At 35.6% G+C, this 16882-nt stretch overlaps 1 protein-coding gene across 1 annotated transcript in view; it reads right to left on the reverse strand.

Annotated features, from left to right (window-relative positions):
* LOC143230603 (clotting factor C-like) overlaps positions 1-16679 on the reverse strand; it is a 41679-nt gene extending 25000 nt beyond the window's left edge. The window contains 6 exon segments of the mRNA XM_076464445.1: positions 5456-5632; positions 6876-7040; positions 7890-7985; positions 10014-10174; positions 11805-11940; positions 16507-16679. Coding sequence (XP_076320560.1) covers positions 5456-5632; positions 6876-7040; positions 7890-7985; positions 10014-10174; positions 11805-11940; positions 16507-16534 — 763 coding nt within the window. The 5' untranslated portion in view covers positions 16535-16679.
* Positions 16680-16882: the final 203 nt, after the last annotated feature.

Consider the following 16882-nt stretch of genomic DNA (forward strand, 5'->3'; position numbering starts at 1 on the left):
GAACATGTCAAGGATCCATAACATGATGTCTTCAAGTGTCTGAATTGCTGACACTGGAAACATCTGAGAGGGTTTGGAATGTATGACCATACCCTGCAATTAAGATAACCTGCCTTAATGGTGGCAGGTGGACGTGGTTATGTAAATGTCAGAATGAGGACACTGGTCAGCATCGTAATTTTATCTTTGCAAATGGAGATACGCCTCACTGCAGAAACTCGGTAAGTGGAGAATCCACCAAGACTCTCCGAGTCAGGGATGTTCTTCAAATCCCTCTCAACAATAACTACTCGTGATTAATTCAAAGTAGCATGAGGTGTAACCTCAATAGGTATATCCCCAATTGCCTTTGAAAGCAAGAGGAGTTCACTGTGTTGAGATGTAAATGTTTCCACCAATATTTCACCAGATTGAAGCTTCTTTACTGACTTTGGAGGGCCAGCAAGTCCCTCTAATCCCTTCTGGATGAAAAAGGAAGACATTTGCCCTAAAGTTTGTCTGAAAGAGAATGTACTATAAGAAAATGAGGTACAACAGGTGTTACAGATGTTGAAGATTGCTGCTCAGAATCTTCAAGACATGGTTGTTAACCTATGGACTGTTTTTTCACTATTTTATTAAAATTGTTTTTGGAGGATCCATAAAAAAGGAATATTTCAATGTCCACTGACCCCACCTACCATGGAGCCCTACGAGGGGATGCACTACGATGCCAAACAAGGACATTGCAGCAATGCCAGGGTTTCTTGAGCACTATATTCAAACACCAGCATCACATACAATCTCCATAACACCTGTTGAGAACATCCAACACTGGTACTTGGTTGATCCTAGCCAAAGTGGACCAGCCGAATGACCCAAGGGGGGCCACTCCAAGGTTATCCATCTACAGAAATTCAAGGCCAAAGTGGTGTGTTAGGGTTGGACTCCTCAACCACCAAAATCCTCCTCCTCCCCTTCATGGGTCACCATGCACAGCAAACAAGTTGGGTGGATGGTTAGATCCCAGGGGATGTACTCTAAAAGAACAGAACCTTCCCTGGGAAGTCCCCTCATCACATACAGGAATCCACATCAAGGGGTACAGTGGAAGACCTTAGAGAACTCCTTCATGAGAGTTAGTACTGAAGCACATTCTTGTGGTAATACAGTGGAAGACCTTATAGAACTTCTTCAAGGGAGTTAGTACTGCAGCAGATCCTTGTGGTACTACAGTGGAAGATGTTATAGAACTTCTTCAGGGGTATTAGTACTGAAGCAGATCCTTGGGGTACTATAGTGGAAGATGTTATAAAACTTCTTCAGGGATGTTAGTACTGAAGCAGATCCTTGTGGTACTGTAGTGGAAGGCCTTATAGAACCTCTTTAGGGGAGTTAGTACTGAAGCAGATGTTCATCTAATGCAGTGGAAGAAATCCTTACAAAATTTCTAAACGAGGAATTATGAAATGTCAGGTCAAAGTCCATTAACAGAAATGAGAAATAGGAACTGACCACGATACCCATTATCACCTTACACCCCCACATTATGTTATCATTGAAGGAGGAAAATATTAAATTTGTCTTGTGCAATTAAATATAACAAGCTTGCTTAGATTACTGCCAGTAATTGAGATATTCATAGACTTTTTGTTATAGAGCTTTTACCTGTCCCCATCATGATGTTGAAAGTCACAATTGTAGCAAATGTAATACTGAACCAATCATGACCAAAATGAAAATATGAAAAAAGTGTAACATACCAACATTCTGTAGAATGTTTTGTACAATGAGATAGATAAAATGGTCTTCCCTATTTTACATACTATTTCAGTTGAGGTACACATTTTCCTATCTGAATCATTTTTTAAATTGTTCTCATCCTGTATATCGGCTCTGTTAACTCCAGTGAATGTGTGTTTGGAATTCGGACTTAATGAGTACCCAGCTCCTGCCCCTTCAGGCCCCACCCACACAACTACTATGCAACAAAGGCATTACTTAAAATATACATATCTTAATAAAAATTACTTTTATTTAGTAGGGCATCCATATTTCACTCTGATTTAGACGTAACCAAAATACTAGTCACTTTACACTATTCCAACTGACTAGTCTGCCCATAAGAAACATTTTTGAGCATTAAAGATTTATTTGGTAAAGAAACACAATTTTTGTGATGGATGAGTTCAAAGGAGATTGGCTGTACTTGTGAGTCAACGTACACTTATGGCCACACCACTTACCAGAAACTACTGTAACAAGTCTATTCTTGACTTGGAAAATAGACTATAAATCACATGGTAGTTATCATTTTAAGAGGGAAATGGTAGCTACAGTCAATGCCCTCTGACCTGTGTGCATGTGTTAGTTGAAAATGGAGAAAATTAGAGAGATGGTAATCACAGTTGAAGCTATCCAATTTGGGTGTGTTGGTGGAAGACAGAGAAAACCAACTGGAAAAGTTTACTCCTGTTACAATAAAGTTTTATATATCAGATTTCCTGACAATCATTAAACGTTAGGATCATTACACACCAACCCTAAATTTAATGCAAGTGATGCAAGATGTTGATAATCTACCCCTGTTTGTATACATCACTATCACCAAACAAAAACATACTCTGATTCTGAACTCCATCTGGGATGTGTACATAATCCTGTGATGGCTGAGGTCAGGATCTTAAATCTTCTCTTTAATAATATTCTTACATTTATTCCATGTATTAAGCAGCTTAAAGTCATGTACACACAGTCACTCTTTCCTCTCTTATATCTCTTTGGTAACAGATGTTTCTTATTTCTGATTGGGCAGGACAATATATTGCTGGCCTATGCTTCAAACAGATATTCTGCATTGGAGATTGTGACCTCGGTATATTACTAAGGAGCATTCCTCACTGTATACTGTAAAACAGCAACCTACCTGACAACATAAATGCTTTCATTCCTCAGTCGACCATGTTATTTGCAAATATAAAGTTATTTAACATTAATTTTTTTACTTTTGTGCTTGAGCACTTTTAAATGGGATGAGTCCAACAGTTGATCCAGTTGTTAAATCAAATGCTTATATTCAACATCTTGTTATTGCCATTCTCAATTTGATCATTTGCTGTGTCACCAAAAGAAATCATAACATTCCGCATTGAAAGTTCCGATATCTTTTATTGAACATCTGTTGAGTTAGTCTACCATGCTAAGGCCTGGCATGGCCAGGTAGTTAGGGAGCTCTGCTTGTAACCTAAGGGTCATAGGTTCAAATCCTTGTCACACTAAACATGCTCTCCCGTGGGAGCATTGCAACATGAAGACAGTCCCACTAATTCATTGGTAAAAGAGTAACCCAAGAGTAGATAGTGGGTGGTGACGACTAGCTGCTTTTTCTTAGTCTTACACTGCTATATTAAGGATGGCTGGCACAAATAACCCTGTTGTAGTTTTGCACAAAATTCTAAAACAAACAAACTACCATGCTAACATTTAGTGATAGCATGAAATAAGGTGACTGACTCTGTGTGTTCCTTCAATGTTTGTCATGGCTTTCATTATACTTTAAAAGAGTCCTTTTACAGGAGAGATTTACACAGTCTCACTTGTTCTGTATCACATTAAACCTAAGCAGTACCACCACCATATTATCTGTTCCAGAGATTCCCAAACTCTAGTATACATTTCAATGGTGGTACATGCAACTAATATCAATATAAATCAAATTATTAATGTTAAAAGTTATAAAACTTCTAATAAGCCCAATCTGAATTTCCCGCATACTTCTATACACTCTATTCCCCTCACTCCTAAGCTCTCTTTCTGCACACGTAAGGGTTCTTTTTTCTCCAAATTGATAAGAATCTCACCTCATATTCTTCAATTGTGCCAAAATGAATCATTCCTTTTAATTGGTGACTGCTGAAAATATAAAGTTTTGCTACTAGCATTTTTTGTTTTTTTTTCTTTTTATTAGTCCTGGGTTTGTACTTGGAAAAAAAAAGCAATGTTTAAACAAAAACTGTTGCATGAGCCTAAAAGGTTTGGGAACCACTGATCCAAACAAATATTCTTACTCCTTGAATTTCCTAAAATTACCAAACATTTGCTCTAGTTCTTTTCTCTCAAAAACACACAAACAACTCACTAATTCATCATTCTTTTTGCCATTTTTACTGGATTTTTGGTGGCATTGGTTAAAGGGAATGAGACCACAAACAAAGCAGTTTTCACTGGCAGTAGAGTCCTTGTGTATTCCCTATCTTAACAAGAATGAACTTTCCATGCAGTAATATATGTGCCAGGAAACAGACATATTATTAAGGTATTATCTTTGTTCATTTTCAATTATGAAAATGGTAAGACCAAAGGACAGAAATATAAATTGTGCCATAGAAAGAGACATGTTCATCGAAGACAGATTTATTTTTCTATAATAGTGACTGACTTTTGAAATGGATTATCTTCAGGTGTGCCAAATGCTTTTGATTTAAAGGATTTTAAGGGGAGGCTTAATAAATATGTGAATCATAAGGACTGACTTTGAGTGTTTTAGTGTTCATAGTAATTTAACTGATGATTTGGCTTAAGTTTTCAAAATGTCCTTTGCTGTTTTTTAATGTTGTGTTATACCCACTGAGGCCACTGGTCATTTGTGAATCTTGTTGTTCACAAACACAGCTGTTCTCACAATGGTTTCATTGACAAGATTTCTTATATCATTTACAGAGCTTACCAAGAGTCACTCTCTACCTTTATTATGAAAAGTTCTAGTTTCAAATACCATTTTCAAAGTTTCCATACAGTTTCTAATAAAAGAAACTTTCACCTCAATCTGTTGCACTGAGTAGCAGCCTTCCCTCACCAAAATATTAGTTTCTACACATTTCTCATGTGGCATTGTTTATTTGGGAGCCATTAATGTAACTACCACACTACAACGTAAGCTATCAACAACAATTCTATTCTGGTATAATATATTTTTGTATAAAGGGGAAAAAAAATTCCCTTAATACTTTATATCAATTCTATGCACTGATTCCATCATTATTTCTTTTGTTTTAATTTGTACCCACCTTACTTTATTATTAAAGTTGTATTACTTGACCCTTAACTGGTAGGATAAAATATCTATAAGTGGTGGCATGAATCAAAGTAACCTATGTTTAATAAACTCAAAATGTACTATCTCTATAACACGGTGGGATCAGAATGACCCACAAACAACTACAGCAGTAAAAAAACAATACATTTGCTCTGCTCACATTTAACAAGTGATTGAGAATATAGTACATAAAATATCAGGTAGAGTGCAGCACAAGCAATGTTGGAATATCAACTAGAAAAATTGACCACCACCTTTTTTGACCACACTTTACAACTTCACAGTTGAAAATTTGTTTTTTGCACTCTTATACCTTCTACCAAAACTTCCAAGTAACTAATTAGTAAAATTAAATGTGAAATGTAGTTAATCACTACTTACTACATTCTGGTATTTGTCCACTCCACTGACCATTACCCTGGCAGGTTAATGTTTCTTGACCAATCAAGTAGTAGGGACTATCACATGAGAACCGTAAAGTAGCTCCTTCTATCATATTGCCACTAGGAGCATTCACTTTCCCGTGTTCTGGAGATGAAACCTTGGCACATTCTCGAACTATAATGTAGAAGTTACTTTTTATTTAGTACACAGTTTAACAAATACCACTTTATTTATTTAATCACAATGTTTTTTAATATAATTTAAGAACAAGCCAGTCTGGGTAATAAAATAATTGAAAAATACAGTGTTTTGTGAATGGTATTCACAATACCTAAAGGGGAATATTTTTAAACTACAATACACTGTCTAACATACAGTATAACATTGGAAATAGTGTGTTATTTAGTTAGATGTATGTTGTAATTTTCTGTTCATTAGGAATGTATATTATTTTCAACATCACCAGTTTTGATGTGTTGTAAACTGATAAATTATTGAATCTATTTCATTGTATACTTGCTATGTTATTAAGTTGTTCCACATTATAGAGAAGTGATTAACTTTGTATTTAATACAGAAATGACCACATTTGTTACCTTTATCAGAGAGATAATACAGGCCAAAGAAGAACAACTAATGTTAAGCTTTACCATTACCCTCAGACACAGAATTAAAGTAAGTTTGTATATGTAAGAAATTCAATTCCTTCCTGTATATAACAAACAAAAGTACCTGTCCCCACTGATGAGACAAGTTTATGTTAATCTATTGATTTAAATTACTTCATGGACTTTAAAAAGGTTAATTGTGTTACACTCTTGGTTTCACTGAGAACCAAGTCTCTGAGTAACTTATACCATCCACTGCAGAAAGTAATTGTTGTTTATTTCATTCGTGCTAAGAACCGTTCAATAACATACAGTAAATTTACAATTTTATTCTTTATGTTACATTTTGAAATATAAATTATAGTGTGATTAATTCTTAACAATTTAGTGTAAAATATCCTGTTGAAACAAAATTGGATATCAAAATTATTTGTATTTATTCTCCCAGCATTTCAGTAGTGAATGTTGAGTTTTGTCTGTGTGCACAGCTTTTCAAATGGGAGATAAATGAACATTCAGATGGACACCATGGTTCCAAGTATATACAAGATGTATTTTGTATTGTGTTTACCTAGTGGTACATCCTTGGATACTTACTCTACTAGAGTATTAAGCTGTGTACTTTAACTCAGTGAGTTACCATATTTTGTTTTAAATTAAATTTGTGTTTTCTTTTTTTACCTGTAATGCTATAGTTTTATGTATATACTAAGCTGGTTTCTGGTATTTACCATAAAAAATTATTATAAACTAGTGGCACGGGTGATATGTGCTTATAGATCTATAGTGTAACATGTTCAGGTACTTACTACATTTGGGTGGAAAGCTACTCCACTGTCCATTAGGAAGACAAGTAATCTGTGTGACACCTTTAAGCTTGAACCCTGGTGAACAGCTGTAGTCAATAGTTTTTGGATTATTTGGTGGGTTTCTAACTTCCTGAACTTGAGAATCCGATGGAAGAAGAGGACAGCCTGGGAAGATACCAATATAATTATTGTTGTAAAAGTAAGAGAGGGAAAAATAAACTTATTAAACTTGCTATATAAAACAATTGATAGTTCAAGTATGGAACTCTCCAGTAGTTAGTTTTACCATCATAAGTGTTCAAACAGTTCACATATTATCATTATTATTATTAGATGCCTTTTCACAGTGACAGTACTATGTACCAGTAGTTGATTTTATTTAAATAGAGGACTTGTTACATTTTTTTAAGATTTGCATATCTTAATACTGTAGTATGTCACCTCAGATGTAAGCCATGAAGTTAAAGGCAAAATGTTTGGCATATATATATACACGTTTATTTCTTAGTATTGAAGACAGTGATGTCATTAGAGTACATACACCTCTTTCTGAAGGAATATATCTTACAGTCCTTTCTGAAAAAATGGTGTCTTAATAGCACAGTTGTTAAATTATTAGATATAAAGGACAAGAAAAATTTCTGAACTGTTTAATATTGTACTGATAGCAGAGGAACTTGCAGAGTTTTGTTTGATGGCTTTAAAACTGAAATAAATATATTTTAAAAACAATCTCTGCTTTAACAAAGGAAAGACTGAAGGAATAACTAATTCCATTTGACCAATTATTTGTTAAACTTCCTGATATAATCTTTGTGCTTTAGTGTACTGAAATGTAGTCATGTCAACATAATTTATTTTAAATTGAAATTTGACTTTGCCATTTTCTGTGATCACATTTGATGATGTAGGAAGTGGATATATAGGCAGTAAGTGTCCTGGGTTATCATTCATATAAATGGCTGTTAACCCTAAAGTACATTATAGACTCAAATAATAAATATATATTGTTACCTTTGAGAATTTCACAGTGCACCCCTTCATATCTGTCACGACAGGTACAAGCTCCTGTCCTCTGGTCACAGATACCTCCATTCTTACACTGACATTCTGAAAAATGTATACAAAATAATCACCTGCATTGTTATGCATGCACTGTAAATGTTTTATACAATATAGTTCACAAAACCTCCATTCTAAAACTGATATATATGTATATTATAATAATAAAAACAAGCTCAAACAAAAATCAAAATGATCCCCAGTGTACAAGCTATAATGTAGAATATAAAATATACCCTAGATTTTGGAGATGAATATGGAAGTAGGACCCACACTGTGGTGAGAATACAACATCCATCAGTCTTAACCTCTGTTTGCCAGTCTCATATGAAGAAATTCATAAATAATAAAATAATAAAAAAAAACAGAAATTAGGAGAGCAAGATGTGGGTGTTCAAGCCCACAATGTTCCACACTTGTCTTACCCTTCACTGCCTGCAGACAGCTGTGGGAAGGTGATTGCTTTCCAAAGTAAAGAAGAAACAATAATAATATAATTACTTATATTACTTAATATAAGTAATAATAATAATAAAGCACTACCACTTTGGAAGTTATTAAGATAAAAAGAGTATAAATTAAAATATTTGTATGCATTTAACATTCCCAGTTCTTTCATATGCATAACAAACAAAAATACCTGTCCCCACTTACGAGAAAAGTTTAGTCTATTCATTTAAATTATTTCATGGACTTTTACAAGATTAACTCTCTTACACTCTTGGTTTTACTCAGAGTAGTCACCTTCCCACAATTGTCTAAATGTTTGTAATTCTTCTAACAGTTTGAATCGTGTGTGCAAAGTAATCTCAGAAATGTCTATCCTTATACTGACAGCTTGAACAATACGAAAATTATAATATAATACTAATTTGTAGACAAAGGTATAAATGTAGATAATACAAACATCCTGCTGATATCATATAAAAAAAAAGAAAATTCAGAACAAACATTAATTTTGTATACAATCCTAACTGAAATATGACTTACTCTGTTATGGGGGCATCTCAAACACCTTTCTTGAAAATGATATGTATTTGCATTTCCAAAATAAACTGATTAAACAATTGCTTAAATCATATAACGTTTGGTATGGTAAAAGAAAGAATGATAGAGAGTGCCAATCTGGAAGAAATGTTATTTAAAAACCAATTATTGAAACAGTACTGGCAGATGGAAAGGAATGCAAGTCCAATTAGAGAAAATTGTAGCGACTTCCTGATGTGAGACTATACCACACTTGGTGGAATCCTTCAACAGCTGTCTCCTACTGTATCATGCAAAGAACGTTACACAAACTGTCATATAATATTAACAGATGATTGCTACACAGACTGTTATACTATACACAAATTAACCAGATAACGAAATAACATATTTCTTTACTAACGTTTACTAAAGGGCACGTTAGCTTCTGCTGTAGTTGACCTAACTTCAACCATAGTTTCAGAGAATAACGTAGGCCTAACTTACGTGGTGAATCTCTTCAGAATGTTTGGATCAACCGGTTCTCAGAAAAATAATTGCAATAGCTCACTTACTAACTCTTACAGAACTGAATAACATACTGATTCTCTGAACTGTTTTTGTTTTTGAATTTCGCACAAAGCTACTCGAGGGCTATTTGTGCTAGCCGTCCCTAATTTAGCAGTGTAAGACTAGAGGGAAGGCAGCTCGTTATCACTATCCACCGTCAACTCTTGGGCTACTCTTTTACCAACGAATAGTGGGATTGACTGTACATTATAACGCCCCCACGGCTGAAAGGGCGAGCCTCTTGACTGATTCCGGTATTTATACTGTACTCTTATTTCTACCTAGTACCAGAACTTTCTAGATTTTGAGTAACTGTTATAATTACCTTCCACTAGAAACAAACATCCAAATTAAAATATTAGAAACAGAATTTACATAATACTTAACCGATTTGATAGCCAAATAAACCAGAAGAATGAAACTAAATCCTGGTAGCTAAACTAAGTAGAAGAACTGAAACTAACTCTTTATAACTAAACTAACCAGAAGAGCTGAAACTATATCTTCGTGACTAAACAAACCAGAAAAACTGATACTTACCACCGCTACACCAAGTACCATATTTGTTAGGTGGACAAGTAACACAACTATCAAGACTAGCCTTACATTCTTGACATTGTTTGTACTTGGGACAAACATCTTTAGCCTCCAGGTCATCACATGGTTTACAATAAGGTCTCCATCGATAGAAGTACGTACATCTATAACAAACATCCAGAGCTATCAATAGCGCCGCCTTTTTGCCACCTTAATCACACATTTTTTTATATATTCAGATAGAAAAAGTAACATGGAAACTGAGTGTTTTAGCTACGTTCAATATAACTTTACACTACAAAACATTAACAGCTAGTTACTACGTGTCCAGCTCTGTTTTTGAAAATTTTAGGCCTACATCTTAAAAATATTAAAGATACTGTGAAATTCAGCGTGTTTTTAAACATTTTGTTCAAAAACAAACGAGCTTATTTAGAAAACTAAATATAATTGTAATAGCCCCTATTAAGTAACGTTTTAGCTGTAGTTCACTATAGAAGTTTTATTAATATTAATTATAAGAGCCGACCTTACAGAAAGTAATGGCCATTTTGGTCAAACGATAAAAGGGTTTAAGGCTTCTCTTCTACAATAATTTGGCCCGGCACGGCCAGGTGGTTAAGGTACTCGACTCGTAATCCAAGAGTTGCGGGTTCGAATCGTCGTCACACCAAGTATGCTCGCTCTTTAGATCGTGGGTCTGTTATAAAGTGACAGTCAATCCCACTATTCATTCTTAAAAAAAAGTAGCCCAAGAGTTGGCGGTGGGTGGTGATGACTAGCTACCTTCCCTCTAGTCTTACACTGCTAAATCAGGGACGGCTAGCGCAGACAGCCCTCGTGTAGCTTTGCGCGAAATTCTAAAAAACAAACAGGTCGTTCCGTGATTGATCAGACCTCAATTAACGAAAGTCGTAACAAATAGTTGTGTAACTCCCGGTTGCTGTGTGTTGAACCGTACTTCTGTTGTGTAACTCCCAATTAATGTGTGTTGAACCGTACTTATGTTGTGTAACTCCAAGCTACATTAACAGTTATAAGCCTACAATACTATATTGTAGGACATTCATAGTGCTATGTCATGGAACGTAAAGACCATTATAACCACTAAGGCTAATCTCTGCTAGATCAATATGATAACACTGCCTTATGAGGTCCTTCCTCCATAAAATTTGGGTCTGGTTCCGGATATTCGGGACCTCACTTGTATACTTTGATGTCTTTCTCGTGTTATTACGTTATTGGAAAATGATGGTTGAAGTTATAATTTTCACACAAATGTTACTAGATGTTTATGTCTACATCAGCGTAAATAATAACGTCCGGAAAATTTACATAGAGTACTAGCTTAACAAGTTTATGATACATGTTTAGTCGTAATATACTAATTATATAGAAGTTGACTAATAAACTGTTGAATTCTCATCAATAGCTTCGGTCATTGGAGGTCACAAGGTTACTAATAACATTTTCACAACAAACATCATGTCGCTTTTCATGTGTCTCTTTGGAAGTGTCCAGTCCTGTCGACACTATTTATGTTTTACTTGCCCAAGTTTTCGTGTATTGTACATTCTTACAACCAGTTGAAAGAACTACTTTCGTTTCCTCTCAAATTTATTTATTCACAATTTTCTCAATAAGTTTTTATCTTAGACAGGATGTTTAAACTGTACTAGTGGTCACAGAATCCAATATCTTGTCCTAAGGTTAAATAACTTTATATATTGTACAAGGGCCAAGTGGTTACGAACTTCCAATATCCCTTGGTTCAAAGAACGTGGGGCAACTTACTGTTTCACAGGAACGTTGAACACATAGCCTGGATCTCCACACTTACACTCGAACCTTGTTTCATCACACAAGCTCAGATCTACTCCTCTGGACTGAACTGGACGCATTTGTTGGGCTAGTAGCCCTAAAACTAAACCTGGAAAAGTAAATCCAAGATGTTAAAATTTGATAAGGAAATCATAAAACTATACATCATTTTCTAAGTTTGTCCAACTAAAGTGTCTAAAGGAAGTTACAAAAGCACAACATATCCAATGGACCATTTATAATTATATGATGATGGTTGTAACCAGGAGCAGCTAGACATTCCAAGCAGAAGGAACCAGCAATAAAAAACAAATAGAACCAGTGCGAGGGCCCTGCACCACCTAACCGGCTGGACCGGTTGATGCAGGTGCTTTCATTTGTGAGTGAAACCTCCAAAGACTGGGGAGTCACACGAGGTTTTGTCAGTTCATTTGAACAGTAAATGTTGGCCATTTACCCCCTCTTCATCTTCTTGCACCATGTAACCAAAATGGCTTGAAAACTCCATGAAGCAAATGAAGTTGCGGAAGTGACGTGTTTAAGTAAGCAAAAAAAGGAGGATGTTCCGCAAGTAAAAAACTTGTAGAAAACACAGCCTCATAAGGAATGACGCGGGTATTTGTGAAGAAAATATGTCTTGGTTCAAGACGTTTTCCGAACAACAAATGTCGCACTTTAACATAATAAAAATGTTTTCCCAACGGACATTTTTCAGCATGTTCTGATATTGTACGAAAGGTCTCTTCAGTTCTAAATATGAGAGATGTAATGTGCTTGAAATATTTTAACGTTCTTTTTTACGTTTACTCGTAGATTTCTAAAACTTGTTCATTTAGTGTTCATAGTAGCCTCAGCATCGGGCTCGGCATGGCCAGGTGGTTAAGGCATTCGACTCGTAATTCGAGGGTCACGGGTTCGAATCCCCGTCACACCAAACATGCTTTCAATCGTTGGGGCATTATAATATGTAGGTCAATCTCGCTATTTATTGGTAACAGAGTAACCTAAGAGTTGGCAGTGGGTGGTGATGACTAGCTGCCTTCTCTCTGGTCTCACACCGGTAAATTAGGGACGAGTAGCGCAGATATCTCTCATATAGCTTTGCGCGAAATTCAAAAACAAACAAACAGTTTGAGTATTCTGAAAAAAAAAAGAAATTTTACTTGGTGGTAATGTTACTCTCATATTAACTACTGAAGAAAACATTTTCAGGAACTTAAACGTACAGTTCTGGTCAAAATGTTTGCAACAAATAAAACCATAACTCATTTATTATTAAGATGGAATACAAATACTCTTGGCGCTATAAAACTGGGAAATGCATGTTATATTAAACGTCTATGTATTAATTTGTATAATTCTACGGACATCGCGAACGATTCGTTTAAACAGCATGCAGTTTTATGACATAGCTGTAGAAAGATGTGTAACTCAGTATTTAACCTAGAACAAAACATCCTTACCACGACACATACAATCATAAAATATATATCAACTTATTATAAATATCTTCTTTAAACTTATATCAGTTCATAATAAATATTAAGTACCTGGTTTGTCTTTCTTGTAGTCTAATAACTCCTCAAGGCGACGTGGCACGCTGTTCATGAAGTTATTGATATAATTTACCATCATTAATCTCAACTTGTCACTAGAAGGCGCTGAAGCTCAGCTACAGTAGCTAATTTAGGGTTGTAGTTAACGATTTACCGGATCAGTTATGCTCGACAGCTTTCAATAGATTTACAATCTAGAGATTTTGCTGACCATGATTATTCTGCAAAGTCCTTCTGGTCGACATAATCCTGTACAATATTTATACTGTAGGCAGTGACACTGACATTCTGGAAGGCAAAGTTATTGCGAAACCTTGCCCTCGCATAAGGCAGAAATACTGTATACATTTGATGTTTATAGAACGAGCCATTAACATTTCCCTAGAGGATATGAATCTATTTTTCCATATGAATAGCTTACTAAACAGGTACTGCACCACTTTCTGTATATTCCCTGTGGAAAAGACAGTTTTCTTTCATCTGTTCGCCAGGCAGACCACGAACACGAATCATATCATCAGTTTTAACAAACCAGAAATAGAACTGTTTGTTTTTTTTTTTGTTTTTTTTTAATTTCGCGCAACGCTACTCGAGGGCTATCTGCGCTAGCCGTCCCTAATTTAGCAGTGTAAGACTAAAGGGAAGGCAGCTGGTCATCATCACCCACCGCCAAATCTTGAGCTACTATTTTACCAACGAATAGTGGGATTGACCGTTACATTATAACGCCCCCACGGCTGAAAGGGCGAGCATGTTTGGTGCGACAGGGCTTCGAACTTGCGACTCTCAGATTACGAGTCGAACGCCTTAATCCACCTGGCCATGCCGAGCCACTAGAAACATTGGTCGCTGTTTGTAAACTCGTTTTGTTGGAAGGTGTTTTTCGTGTAATATATTTCTCTTCCCCCCCTTCTTCATCTTACCTATTGTATCCAGACAGTCTTCATAACAACCAGCCAGTGATAAACACACGTTTATGTGAGATTTCCGAACTCGCTGAATGGTGGCTATTGTCAAGCGTCTTCAAGCGACCCAGAAATAGAACTCATTAGAAAACTTGAACTGTCGCTAGTGTCGTAAACTATAAGTTGAATATACTATCTTGATCACAGTGAACGGGGTTAATTCTGATTTGAAAATAGCCTTTCTTACAAAACAGCCTTGTTTCGTCCGTCTTATATTCACGATTCTTCTGGTTACCCTAAAATGAATGTATCCATATCTTTCTTGTCGTAAGATGTCGCAAAACTTATTTCGAGCTTAATGACCTACTCTATCATCTCGGGCAGTAGTTTATCGGCGTCTACTAGTATAATTTCCTGGATCGATCTTTTCTGTCGTCTGATGAATGTTCAGGATTATGGACATAGTACTCTAGTGGTTCCCTACTGTTCTGTCAATGTACGTTTGTTTCATACCATTTCTAGACAGTCGAACAATTTGACGCTCTATAAGTTCTGGTACGTGACGAGGTATGGTTCTACACCAAGTACAGAGAAACTGTCTAAACAAAGCATTAATCTGTTTCTAAAGAAAGTATTCCTAAATTACACTATTTTATATAAAACAAATGTAAATGTGTGTTGACGAATAAATGCTCTAAACAACTTATATAGATCAGAAAAACAACTCGTACGTGTTTGTCCAATCATGTGCTACCTTCTCTATTACTCTTGGCGCATTTACTTAATAACCACACCATACATGTAGATAATAACATCAAAATAGAATGTATGTAAACATTTTGGCCAAGACTGTATTAAAAACGTTTTTTTTTTTGTGATAGCTTAAGTGATAAGTCGAATTCTAGCAGATGAAGCTCTCCCAGCAATATAAATTAGAGCAGTAGGTTTGTAAGAACCCTGGCACCTGGTCTAGCCCATTAGATACCGCCAGATAATTCCACCAAGCAATAAAAATTGGTTTGGTTTGAATTTTACGCAAAGCCACACGCCAGATTCCCTAATTTACCTGCTACAGACTAGAGAAAGAGAAGCTTCTCAACACCACCTACCGCCAACTTTTGGACTATTCTCTGACCAACGAATAGTGTGATTGATCAACATCAAATAATTTCCTCACGAATGAAAGGGTAAGCATGTTCGGAAACGGGATTCAAACCCGCAACCCTTGAGTTTAGTGGCCTGAAAAACAATTTAAAAGTTTTTTACACGCATTAACGAATATTGGAGAATAGTTTCCTCTTTGTGTAATATTCGACCTGTTGGTTACATTACAGATTTCCACAACACCTCAACTCCAGTTTAAAATACATGTACGCTTTTCTTTTGTTTGTAGGCAAATTAAACTACTAGATTCGGTGCATGAAGTGTAAAGCAGTATACGAAAATACAAGAGAAAGTTTTGTAGTGTTAGACAGAGGAGCAAGATGTAACACAAGTTAAATTAGACTACTGTCCATTCACGAGTACAGAAGTCCATAAACGATGGGTCCTGGAAGAATCATGTTTGATTCTACGGGAAGATGAACTGCTACACTTCCAGTTCTACTTGAATGATAGTTGAAGTCGTAATCAATGAAAGAGAAGGACAAAGCGGACCAACAGTATAAACATGACATCTAGAGAAACTGGTAGACAGAACAGTAAAACAGTTAAATGCTTATCTAGTACAACAATGATTCATCACAGTGGTACCTTTTGTCATATTAAATGTTTGTCTAGTACAACATTAATACATCATGATGGTACCTTTTGTTATATTAAATGTTTGTCTGGTACAGCATTGATATATCATGGTGGTACCTTTTATCACATTAAATGTTTATCTAGTACAATAATGGTACATCACTGTGGTACCTTTTATCACATTAAATGTTTATCTAGTACAATAATGGTACATCACTGTGGTACCTTTTGTGATATTAAATGTTCCTTACAGAAACATTCACACAACGTAATAAAATCTGATGGAATATCGTTATTTTAAATGTAAATTTAGATTAAAATGAAAATTAAATGATAATTTACTGCAGATGATGGCACTGTCTGAAGTAGTCATTTTGTTCAGTTCTTAGCAGTGTTCAGTTTGTTAGAAGATGTCATATTATGCAGTGTATACAATACAATTCGTTAATCATAGGAGGAACATGAACTTACCAGACACCAAAAGTGACGCTAATACCATAGTTAAGTTACTTTAGAACCTTCTCAGATCTTTCACGTTCTCGTTAAACTTGTTGCCACTGTGGCAGTGTTTTCACTATTAAGTCGCCTGCTTATTTGTGGCAAGGTTATAGAATCAAGGGGAGGTCGTATTATTGTTTTTGCAACTTAGTTTCTAAGAATACATTTACATCTAATGGTTTTCCCAGCGTTTTCACGTACCAGACAGGGCACATCAATACGTCACGTGTAAACATTTTCTGTGGTTCAAGAAAGCTAAAACTTGCTCAGATGATGACGTAGTAAGCTGATGTGGGTAAAAGGTGAGAGTCCGGAACTTTGGAACGAGTATGGAAAATAAACAGGCTTG

Source organism: Tachypleus tridentatus, chromosome 10 (assembly GCF_004210375.1).
Source record: "Tachypleus tridentatus isolate NWPU-2018 chromosome 10, ASM421037v1, whole genome shotgun sequence".
NCBI lineage: Eukaryota > Metazoa > Arthropoda > Merostomata > Xiphosura > Limulidae > Tachypleus > Tachypleus tridentatus.